Raw genomic sequence first — 13,054 nt, forward strand, 5'->3', positions numbered from 1 at the left:
TATACCTTAAAGCATATTTTCTAATATATTTTGGCATTAGAAGGAACAGATGAATTATATATTTTAAATGTGAAAAACAAAATATTTTCTTGCATTCATATTCTACATATTCATCATATTATGTTTCAGCAAGACCTATGGCATTAAAATAAATCACCTCTTAAAATGTTATGATTATTAAATATATAAACTGCACACACATATTGGGTAAGACCACTGATCTATAATAGAGAATATTTCATTATCATTAAATATAGATCAGTGGATAAGACAGATTTTTAACTATATTGGACTACATTTAGTAATACATTTCGGTATTGAATGAATTGCATTTATAAACATTTCTCTTCGTTTCACCATCAGAACCAACAGCTATACTCTGATGAGCATCTGTGCTGGTGTCTGGTGTTTCTGCAGGATCTGCAGGTGTTTGAGATGGTGCTGCAAATGTTGAAGTAGCATTAAAGTTGACTTTGTGAGGCAGCTGTCAGCACTACTTTTCTCTCACCTTGGCCTCATAATGGGCCGCTATGGCAGACAGCCGTGATGATGAGCCTTGATAGGCATCACTGCAATGCAGCACAGGGGTCTGTTATCTCAACCCCTCCTCTCCAGGGCCCATCGGCTTACACTGCACAAACCCTGCACAGGACATGCCCGCGGCTCTCAGCACCTCCTGAGGTGCATTAGCAGAGGGGAGCAGCACTAAAACGGGACGGTGGGATTTAAATACGTCAAGACTGCTCTCCTATTAGCAGTAGAAAGTTGTGTTTGCAGTCTGGGTTGAATTTGATGGGATAAAAGATTGGGTAATGCAAAACAACACTAAGGTAATTGCGAATCTGTCAAAGCATTTACTGCCAAAAACAGTGTAAAAGTAAAAATATATATTCACACTAAAAAAAAACAACAACAACAACACTTTACTTGAAACCTGTATATATAATGCATTATGAAGTGTTTTTAAAGCATTAAATATGCACTGTAATGCACCTAATAATGTATTGTATGATCTTATGAAGAATTGTAACCACATTTATAATACATTATAATATTAATCTATTTACTGTTACACCTTTAAGAAATATTATGCATTACCCTGAATTGCACAACACCTGCGTTTTTAAGTTTTTAATTACAATAATTTATGAAAAGATATAATGTATTTAACATACATTATGAATGCATTTATAATAGATTATACATTTTAATAGTTTTTTCCAGTAAAATATCTGAACATCATAAACATAAAATAAATCTAAATAAAAAATATTTATAATCATCATTTTAGTAATCTTTTAAAAGGTAATATATATTACATTAAATATTTTTGTGTGTGTATGAAATATTTCATATAACATTCACTTAAAATCTATCTATATATCGTTATATATTGTGTAATTATGTGTATATATACACACACATACATACATAAATACAGTATACACACACACACATATACATATATATATACACACACACACACACTATCTGTAATTATCTATATATATAAATGAAAACTATATATGTATAAATCTTCAAATAAACAATAAAACAATATTTTTACTAGAAAACAAGACATAAATTATATTTTTTGCATATTTTTCTTGTATTAAATGCTGTTTTAATTGTTAAAGAACAACTTCACATTATACAAAAAAATTGTATTGTTTTGTTTAGTGTATACTATAGACTGGGTGAAAGCATGATCATATTCTCAATAATATTCCATAAACAATGTGTTGAGCGTTTGCATTCTGTGGAACTCTGTACTCATGACCTTATGACCTTCAAAGGCAATGATGCAGAGCACATTTGCTAACCAGACCTGAACAATAGACATGACAACACCGAACACATGTGCTGTGTGATTTTACACAACTCACTCACCTGACAGCATTAATAAACACGGCTGCGCTCGCGGTTAACCACGTGTCTTGAATTTAAAGGGAAGGTCTGTGTTTTACACTACCACTGCTACACTGATGCAACACGACCCAGCCAATTAAGGCTCGGGGATGGTTGAGTGGGCGGGGCCGCCTGCATGATGTCACAGGGGTTTCAGAGATGCAGGAGAGGCGAGGGGCGGGGCAAGAGCCTGGAGACAGTTGACCTCTGCCTCCTCTTCCTCCTCAGAGAGAGAGAGAGCGCAGAGGGGGAAGGGCGAGAGAGGAGGCTGTGATTCTCCAGCACAGTGACAGGAAAGCACACAGGCTCCAGGGCTGAGGAAGTGAGGGAAAAACAGAGAGAAAGTATCTCACATCTGTCTTTCTATCTATCTATCTATCTATCTATCTATCTATCTGTCTGTCTGTCTGTCTATCTATCTACCTTTCTATCTTCTATCTATCTTCTATTGTTCTATCTCACATCTGTCTATCGATATGTCTTTCTATCTATCTATCTATCTATCTATCTATCTATCTATCTATCTATCTGTGAGCCACTGTAGCATCCAACCATACATCATTGTTCAATACAAATCCATTAAACCATAAAATCTCCGACAGCTGATCTGTCACAACATTTAATGGGGCGATTTACTTTCAGTGCCTTCATAAATAATAATAGTGTTGTATCCATCTTATTTTCATATTACACACACGAAAAACGTTCATTCGTTGCATTTAAAGCCATCAGTAGAGAAACACACAGGTTGACTGTTGGGTGCAGTGAGCAGAAACAAAACCCTCCGCGGGCCATTTCATCCCACACATCCATGATCTATCTATCTATCTATCTATCTATCTATCTGTGAGCCACTGTAGCATCCAACCATACATCATTGTTCAATACAAATCCATTAAACCATAAAATCTCCGACAGCTGATCTGTCACAACATTTAATGGGGCGATTTACTTTCAGTGCCTTCATAAATAATAATAGTGTTGTATCCATCTTATTTTCATATTACACACACGAAAAACGTTCATTCGTTGCATTTAAAGCCATCAGTAGAGAAACACACAGGTTGACTGTTGGGTGCAGTGAGCAGAAACAAAACCCTCCGCGGGCCATTTCATCCCACACATCCATGCGGTAGGACTTGATTGGAGAGTGTCATGTGACAGAGGCTGAAGCATTTCTGCTGCAGAGCTGCAGCTGCGTGTGCATGGAAACGTTTCAGCACTAGGACCCAGCAGAGATACAGACGGCACTCCTGCATGAGTCAGGGCTGTTTTGTAACAGGGGAGAGACCAAGGGCCCTGCTCCCCAATGGAACTCACATACACACGCTCAGCTGAGACCCACGCCGAGTGAATATATCAATGAACAAGCACTGACATGAGCACACAAGCTCACATTATAACCCAAGGTGTGAACCTTACGACCAAGAAAACACATCAGAAATTTCCCAGTAATCACTTAAAAGATAATTTAGTAAATAGCTAACATAAAGAAACAATTAATATGGTTTCAGAGCAGCAACACCTGCGTGCATGCATGAGCAGAGTATTTAAAACTACCAAAATGTCTGTGGATATTATATAATGTTTTTTGGATATGTAACATGATATTCAAGGACTCCATCCATGCAAAAGGACTACTAGAATATTGTATCACAGACCACAAGGAGACAGAACAAGCCATGAAAGCACACTGTGCTGTTCAGTATGTCTATTGCCAGTTAATTATAGCTCAAACTGCATCAATGCTGCGTCGGGTTCGTCCAGGATGGAGAATTGTGTGTCCTTGCTGGATGGACTAACAGATGGTGAAATGGGCACAAGATGACAGTGGAAACTGGCCTTAAGATATATTTTGTTTATGTTACAGAAAGCTATTTTTCCGTGACCACTGACAGAGATCTGATACATTTCTGCTGAAAAAATAAACAACTTACATCAGCGTAATCTGGCTTGCTGGTTTTAGTTGGTTTTTCCACTTGGTCAGGCTGGTTTTACATGGGTTTTAGGCACTTTTTTAGACCAGATAAGACTAGCAAACCAGCATAGTCTGGTTTAAGATATCAGTGGTTTTATTGGTTTTCAAAAAATTATGTACTTGTTCCATTCTGACAGAATCTTCTGTGCAACACAAAACAAGATCTTAGGCAGAATATCTGAGGTTCTGTTTTCCATATTGCATTTCCAAAAATGCAAATACTGCCAAGCTTTAAAAAAAAAGGGCCATGAAATATCATCAACATGTAAAATATCATCAGCAAATTTCATTGTAAGGAAAGTGTAGCTTGGACATTGTGCCTAACACTTCATTTTGTGTTTCATAGAAAAAGATAATCATACAGGGTTGAAAAATTGTTCATTTTTTGAGTTAACTAATCCTTTATCATCCAGTTTCATTACATTTATTTGCAATACATTTAATTTTTCAATCCTACACATTTTCCAAAAATAATCATCTCTCTCTCTCTCTCTCTATATATATATATATTGTTACGCCTGAGACTGTATTTTAGCCGCTGTTTTGGTGTTTCTTTCTCCCTTTCTCTCCTGTCCTGTCTCTTACAGGTCGCCCCGCCACCAGTGTGCGCCGTGGTAGGTTGTGAGGAGCACCAGCATCTTTCAAAAAGACGAGCATAGAGCAACATCCTCAGAGAGAGAGGCGTGAGAGAATGGAATGTGCGCTGTTCATTTTGTTGGACGTTGTTGAGACTGTGTTATCATATTTATTGTAAGAACTTGTTGAAGTTTTGAGTGAACGATTGAAACGTTTATTGTTCTCTCCCTCACGTTTTTCTCTCTCCTCATTCCGAGTGTGAGAGACCATAAATCTGTCTAGCAAGTAGTTTGTGTCTTGTGAACGCTGTAGGGGCTAGGTGCCATTTATGTTTAACATGTTTTTTTCCTGTTTTTGGGATTAGTTAAGGAGGTAGGGAAGTGCCTGTATCTTCTTTTGCTTTATTTTGTTAGGATATTTAGTTTTGGGTTAAGGTAGTTCCTTTTTGTTTATTATTTTGGCCTGGCCTAGCCCTTAAGTTTTTTTTGCGTTCTTTTTGTGTTACCAGCTGGCAAAACCAAACTGTTATTCCCTTTTAACCTCACAATAAAAAAGAACCCCAAGAGGTTTCTTGAAAAGGTACCATGACCATCTCTCTTCATTTTATGTTTCACCCCTGGGGTTGCAACAATATATATATATATTAGAAAAAATTAGAATATCGTGGAAAATGTTTATTTTTTTTGTAACTTGTTTCCAAAAGTGAAACTTTCATATATTCTAGATTCATTACATGTAAAGTAAAACATTTCAGAAGTTTTTTGGTTTTAATTTTGATGATTAGAGCTTACAGCTCATGAAAGTCAAAAATCCAGTATCTCAAAATATTAGAATATTTGCATTTGAGTTTCATTAAATGACCATCCCTACAGTATAAATTCCGGGTATCTCTTGTTCTTTGAAACCTGCTGACTGCTGACTTGGCAATGGTCCAGAGGACGATCATTGACACCCTCCACAAAGAGGGTAAGTCACAGAAGGTCATTACTGAAAGAGGTGGCTGTTCACAGAGTGCTGTATCAAAGCATATTAAATGCAAAGTTGACTGTAAGGAAGAAAATGGGTAGGAAAAGTGCACAAGAAACAGGGATGACCGCAAGCTTGAGAATACTGTCAAGCAAAGCCGATTCAAACACTTGGCAGAGCTTCACAAGTACCAGGAGATTTTGGAGCACTTTATGCTTTCATCTGCTAACAAGGTTTATGGAGATGCTGATTTCCTTTTCCAGCAGGACTTGTCACCTGCCCACAGTGCCAAAACTACTTCCAAGTGGTTTGCTGACCATGATATTACTGTGTTTGATTAGCTATCCAATACGCCTGACCTGAACCCCATATGGAATCTATGGGATATTTTCAAGAGAAAGATGAGAAAGAGTGGATCCAACAATACAGACGAGCTGAAGGCTCAATAGTGCCTCAGCAGTCCACAGGCTGATCGCTTCCATGCCACACCTCACTGATGCTGGAGTTTGTGCCAAAGGAGCCCCATCCGAGTATTGAGTGCATAAATTAACATACTTTAAAGAACTTGAGCTTTTCTGTTGTGCAAATCCTTTTTTTTGATTGATCTTAGGAAATATTCTAATATTTTGAGATACTGGATTTTTGACTTTCATGAGCTGTAAGCTCTAATCATTAAAATTAAAACAAAAAAACTTTTATAATGTTTTACTTTACATGTAATGAATATAGAATATATGAACGTTTCACTTTTATCACCTTGTAACTGGTTGGTTTGGTTCATGACTTGTAACTCTTTAACAAAGATTTTTTAAAACACCTTAAGGGGAAAAGATGAATGAGAAAAGCACTTCCGGATACAATAGCGGTGAAAAGTGCATGGGCAGATTGTGCATTAAAGCACTTTATAACAGAAACCACAGATAAAAGCTAATAAGCTGTTCTCCACTTACCCAGCATCCCTTTGTTGGGCTCAGACAAACACATGTCTTTCTCAGCACTGGGCAGTACGAAGCCCACCACGAAGATCTCCACGCCATCAGCCATGAGGGCCAGACCCAGCACAAAGTACAGGGTCCACTGGAAGCGGCCGTGGCCACACTCCTGCAGGATGGTCTCATACTGCTGGGCCAGCTCCTCCTGGTCCTTCCTCCTCTCCCCCTCATACTGCGTCATGTCCCGGAACTGAGACTGTCCTACTCCACCCACCTGTCTGTCGACCTTCTCAACGGAGTCGTTTCTGGGGATGCCCTGGTACTCGCCCTCGTAGATCTCATCATCCTCATCGTGGCCCTCTGTGGAGTCGCTGTGAGCCCCTTCGTCGTCGTTGGCCCTGCTGTTGCTGCGGTAGTAGCTGCCGTCCTGGGCCTGCACGGGGTAATCGTCATCATCGTCTTCCTCTTCGAAGCGGGTATAAGAGCGTTTGCTGTATTCGTCGCTCACCCTGTCCATGTGGCGGCCCACCTTTTTACCTGCTTGCTTTTTGACCTCTTTGGCAATGTCCTTAGCACCTTTAATGAAGGCCGTACGGTCTCTGTAACCCTCCTCCATGGTTCAAAGTTGTGCGCTGATGTAAAGAGTGCTGGAACTAGATGTCAGGAGCTGCCTGTTAGCATGTAGTAGAGTGAAGCTGGGCTGAAGAAGTTCAGGACCCTGGACAGCAGCTTCAAGAGCACAGAGCTCTACACGGCAGTCTGAAAATATACAAGAACACATGCTGTTATTCAAGATGAAAGACTGAGGCATTAAAGCAAATACTTTACAACATTAACACATCAATTTACAATTAAATCATACGTCACACATTTGGACTTTATGAAAAAAGTAAAAAAAAAAATGCTTAATTGTCTTAATGTAAAATCCAATTTCTGCAAAAAAAGAAAAAAAGTTTTTTGTAAGATTGTCTCTTTTAGATCTTACTGTTTACTGAATCATACAGGTAGTCTGTATATTCTCAAAAACAGGTCCATCAGCTGCTATTATAGCTAATCAACCATCATTTTTCATTTGGACTTGCAAAACACATGATTTGAATTCTTAAGCTATGGCTTTTTGTTTTGTGCACCTGTTCACATCAATGCATTTTCCCCACAATATTAAATATATGCTATATCAGCTAGAAAGATAGTCTACCAGGTCAAAAACCAGGCATCTTCTGCTATTCTAGCTAATACCAACCATCTATACCAGCTTAGTTCTGCTAAATGACATGCTTAGACCATATAGAAATCATGCAAAACCAGCTATTACACTGAGCTTGGCTTCAGCAACTGAGACTGTCCTACTCCACCCACCTGTCTGTCGACCTTCTCAACGGAGTCGTTTCTGGGGATGCCCTGGTACTCGCCCTCGTAGATCTCATCATCCTCATCGTGGCCCTCTGTGGAGTCGCTGTGAGCCCCTTCGTCGTCGTTGGCCCTGCTGTTGCTGCGGTAGTAGCTGCCGTCCTGGGCCTGCACGGGGTAATCGTCATCATCGTCTTCCTCTTCGAAGCGGGTATAAGAGCGTTTGCTGTATTCGTCGCTCACCCTGTCCATGTGGCGGCCCACCTTTTTACCTGCTTGCTTTTTGACCTCTTTGGCAATGTCCTTAGCACCTTTAATGAAGGCCGTACGGTCTCTGTAACCCTCCTCCATGGTTCAAAGTTGTGCGCTGATGTAAAGAGTGCTGGAACTAGATGTCAGGAGCTGCCTGTTAGCATGTAGTAGAGTGAAGCTGGGCTGAAGAAGTTCAGGACCCTGGACAGCAGCTTCAAGAGCACAGAGCTCTACACGGCAGTCTGAAAATATACAAGAACACATGCTGTTATTCAAGATGAAAGACTGAGGCATTAAAGCAAATACTTTACAACATTAACACATCAATTTACAATTAAATCATACGTCACACATTTGGACTTTATGAAAAAAGTAAAAAAAAAAATGCTTAATTGTCTTAATGTAAAATCCAATTTCTGCAAAAAAAGAAAAAAAGTTTTTTGTAAGATTGTCTCTTTTAGATCTTACTGTTTACTGAATCATACAGGTAGTCTGTATATTCTCAAAAACAGGTCCATCAGCTGCTATTATAGCTAATCAACCATCATTTTTCATTTGGACTTGCAAAACACATGATTTGAATTCTTAAGCTATGGCTTTTTGTTTTGTGCACCTGTTCACATCAATGCATTTTCCCCACAATATTAAATATATGCTATATCAGCTAGAAAGATAGTCTACCAGGTCAAAAACCAGGCATCTTCTGCTATTCTAGCTAATACCAACCATCTATACCAGCTTAGTTCTGCTAAATGACATGCTTAGACCATATAGAAATCATGCAAAACCAGCTATTACACTGAGCTTGGCTTCAGCAGGATTTTCAAGCAGTGATATTACCTGAATAAACTTGATTATGTTTAATCAGCTTTGTGATAACAGCAAGAAAGTAATACATAATTAAAATTCTTGTAAGCTAAGAGCACAATTACAAATGACTACATGGATAACGCTGACAGCATGTAAATAGGTGCAGCAGCTCACAGTGACCTTGTTTCGTCCAGTTTACATTCTGGAGGAAAACACTTTAAGGAACCAATTGAGCCTCCCTGAAAAAGGGCGATTAAATTGTTCCCAAGGGAAATTCATAAAACCATCAGTCTGTGTTGCCTCGTACAATCTGTTGAAATTGGTCTGGATCCAGTTATTGCATTAATAATCTAATATACATAATTGAGCCACATTAATAATATCTCAGGGGTACTTAGGAGCTCTACAGCACAGATAAAAGATCTGTGCAGAAATCCTTCACTGAACAAACCTGAAAGGGATGAGATTTAGGGTTATTAAACGAAAACCAGAGATGGTGATGACAACACGTATTGGTTGCTTTCTGTTGAGTTGTCCTCACTACAAAGCAACCATTGTAACATAATTTCTTAATACTGTGTGTGGTTACCTGGATGATCTACGACTGCTTTTTTGTTTTGTGATGGTTGTTCATGAGTCCCTTGTTTGTTCTGAACAGTTAAACTGAGCACTGTTCTTTAGAATCCTCCAGGTCCCTCAGATCCTTCAGTTTTCCAGCATCTTTTGCAACACGATGCATTAAGAGCTGAATAACTCATTAAGGGGTGAAAACTTTTCGAATTTGAAGATCAAGGTAAATTGTACTTAATTTGTCTTCCGGGAAACAAGCAAGTATCTTCTGTTGCTTCCGAAAGGCAGTACTAAATGAAAAAAAAAAAAGATATTTCAACAAAATAAGAAAAATTTGGACATCTTCATCCTGTTCAAAAGTTTTCACCCCCTGGCTCTTAATGCATCGTGTTTCCTTCTGGAGCATCAGTGAATGTTTGAACCTTTTTTAATAGTTCTGTTTGAGTCCCTCAATTGTCCTCAGTGTGAAAAGATGGATCTCATAATCATACAGTCACTGCTGGAAAGGGTTCAAATATGCAAAGATGTTGGAAAACTGAAGAATCTCCCAAACTTTCCCATTACACTGTATATATCTATCTATCTATCTAGATATCAAATGTTTTGGTGGAAATTTGGAACATTTAAATTTAATAATATAATATAACTTAATAAATTATATATAAAATAAATTAATAATATAAATAAAATACAACATAAAAAATACATGAATAAACACACACATATTTTGGATATATACACAGATCTACATATATGTATACAAAGTTAAATAATGATTCCCATTCCTAAAGACTACAATGTAAACAAGTCACAATCTTTTTCACATTCTCGTCTAATTCCTCTGTTCTTTTCTCTCTCTCTCTTATTGTGTATTCCTCTCTGAACAGAGCTCATCAGCCGGGTGGCCACCGCTCAGCTCCACATCACCCCGTGTCTATGAAGATAATGAGCCGGCCAGACATTCGGCCTTCTCAGTGAATCTGGGATATCTGTCAGCTCTGATCTTCTCAACAGCTCGGCCCAAGTCCTATTACATTATCACGGCACTGATAAGTGAATACATGGAAACAGACCAGTCATGTGGACTGTAGAGTCAATAACACAAATTGACGTGCTTCTCGCGTTACTCCAAGTAAACACTGCGATGGTTGTAAAGCTATAAATGTCTGTAAAGGGGAATCTGGGGCGCTATGAGCTCATCAGTGGATGCGATTGGTCCAAGGGAGAAATGGCCCAGTTGGCGGCAGCAGGCAGGGATCTGCCTTATGCTGTCCTCCGTGGTCGTTTCATTCTCACTCGTACAATCCCTGCATGCTCTCTCCGCATGTGCACGCATCAGCCAATAGAGGCCTGCGCTGCCATTGTGAAAATCATTTTAATATTAAAGGGGTCATATGATGCTTTTTTAAAGATCATTATTTTGTGTATTTGGTGTAACAGAATATGTTGACATGCTTTAATGTTCAAAAAACACATTATTTTTCAAATACTGTACATTATTGTAGGTCCTGTATGCCCCGCCTCTCTCAAACGCTACGTTTTCTACAAAGCCCCCTCCTTTGACAAGCGCAGTCTGCTCTGATTGGCCAGCTGACCCAGTGCATTGTGATTGGCTTTGGTTTTGAGACTTTAGTCTTTGCAACTTTAGGGATCTTATCTATTCACAATCAGCTTGTAACACTCCAAAGAGAAAGGAAAACTTGAAATCGCATCATATGACCCCTTTAATTGATTTCAGGGCTGATTAGACAGTGTTTGTTATAGAAAAATCCATGCAAGTGGGTTCTGATGAGTTTTTAATCGATACAGCACTGACACACGATGAAAATACATCATCAGCACTGCGGCCACGCTCAGGGAACTATTTTTTCTTTAAAAATACATAAAAAAGAACGATGCTTTCACTTATCATTTACTCACCCTCATGTCATTCCAAACCTTTCTTCTGTGGTACACAGAGCATATTTTTTTTAAAGTATTGTGTTTTAGAGATTTTTATTTTATTTTATTGTATTATTCATTATTTATATTATTTTATTCATTATTTATTTATATATTTTATTTATGAAAATGGGTGGGGTCCACACAACATTGGACCCATTCAAAATATGTTTTCTTCTTCTTCAACTATCACTTTAAAACACTCTGAGTTTGGGCAATCTTTTGGTTACTGCATTAAATGGTACAGTTCACTCAAAATTAAAATTTTGAGATTATTTACCAGTGTTATAATCATTAACTTAAACTGCTAAAACATTTTTTTCAAAATAAAATAAAATAAATGTTGCTTTGGTAACTAACTGAAATACGTTTAAGTTGAAGCACTAAATTTATTAAATATAATTAAATAAAACTAAAGCTAAAACCTAATAGTAGTAATAATAAAAAACGAATAAAAATGACAAAAGCACATAACAAAAAAAAACCTGAAACTTGATGTCAAATTAAATAGAAAAATAAAATAAAAAATAAAATAATAGAAAATATAAAATAAAAATAATTGAAAATTAAAAAATAAAATAAAAGCTAATACTAACAAAAACTATAATAGTATATAAATAATCCTAAGATAACACTGTCATTTACTCAATTTCATATCATTAAGTGGAACAAAAAAAAACAAAAACAAAAAAAACCAATGAAACTTTCATACAATGAAAGTACTTTGTAAATGTGGTTGCCAAGCTCTAAAAAGTACCACTAAATCAGTCAACACAACTTATTTCAGTTTCAACACAACAGCTATTTCATGTCTTCTGAAACCATAAGATAGCTTTAAGTGACAGACAGACTGCAATTTTGGTTGTTATATGCTCCTCCTCTGCGCCATAACACCATCAAAGAGATTTGAGACCTATAAATGGGAGACAAGACTTCAAATTTCAGTCTGATCCTCACACAAATCCATCCTTCAATATATTCAGGTGAGTAAATGATGACAGAATTGTTCATTTATGCTTGAACTATCCCTTTAAGAGCTCTCAATGACATTCAATGTCAACCCATTAAACATGCAAATAAGCCGTGTAACTAGTCCTGCGCAGGCAGAGCACACCGGCTGTGTTGCATTATCGTGTCATGGTAACCGTCTCCCTCACAGTTCCCAAATACGTCTCATCTCTGTTGAGGTCTGCAGACGGGACAGCAATAGTGGTGTGCAGGAGCAGCGGTGTGTGTGAGATGGCTCTGCTGGGAACAACAGCCTCAATTAGACTGGTACAGGAACACATGTCAGCGCTAAAGAACAGGGCCTAAAAGCTCTGTGAAGCAAAGCCTAGCCCAGAGCGGTCAAATCTACTCGCTGATACACTGCCCTGATGCAATATGAGATTACAGGCCTTTTAGATGTGATTTAGGACTGCGGTAGATCAAAACTGGAGTAAAACAGACAAGGAAGACAGTGCCCTTCTTAAATACAGTAATGAATGAGATTTCTGTGAACTTAACGGGAAAAGACTGTAAAAATGCTACAGTAAAAACCTGTTAAATGGTTAACGGTAAATTCCCCTACTATATACAGTGAAAAACTGTATTGGACATTACATGTAATTTTACGGTAGTATACCGTTTTTGGTTCATCATGTGACTGTCTCATCACCACCTGCATTTGGTGGTTATCAGTGTATTACAAAGGTACAGAACAGATTTCAGTACTTTATGTTCTGTTGTAGCCTAATTTGTGACTGTTTACTTGTCTTCAGTAAGCTTATTT

The 13,054-nt window shown here is 37.9% G+C and overlaps 1 protein-coding gene across 2 annotated transcripts in view; it reads right to left on the minus strand.

Moving 5' to 3' along the window:
• sv2a (synaptic vesicle glycoprotein 2A) overlaps nt 1–13,054 on the minus strand; it is a 36,786-nt gene that overhangs the window by 14,509 nt on the left and 9,223 nt on the right. Inside the window, exons 2-3 of one of the 2 annotated variants that reach the window (XM_016485860.1) lie at nt 7,732–8,204; nt 6,379–6,646 (exon numbers count right to left, since the gene is read on the minus strand). In XM_016485860.1, coding sequence (XP_016341346.1) covers nt 6,379–6,646; nt 7,732–8,061 — 598 coding nt within the window. In that variant the 5' untranslated portion in view covers nt 8,062–8,204. Of the gene's footprint in view, nt 1–6,378; nt 7,118–7,731; nt 8,205–13,054 lie in introns of those variants that run through there. The other variant, XM_016485859.1, reaches the window with a different exon arrangement.

This window comes from Sinocyclocheilus anshuiensis, unplaced genomic scaffold (assembly GCF_001515605.1).
Source record: "Sinocyclocheilus anshuiensis isolate Anshui unplaced genomic scaffold, SAMN03320099.WGS_v1.1 scaffold1162, whole genome shotgun sequence".
NCBI classification, from domain to species: Eukaryota; Metazoa; Chordata; class Actinopteri; order Cypriniformes; family Cyprinidae; genus Sinocyclocheilus; species Sinocyclocheilus anshuiensis.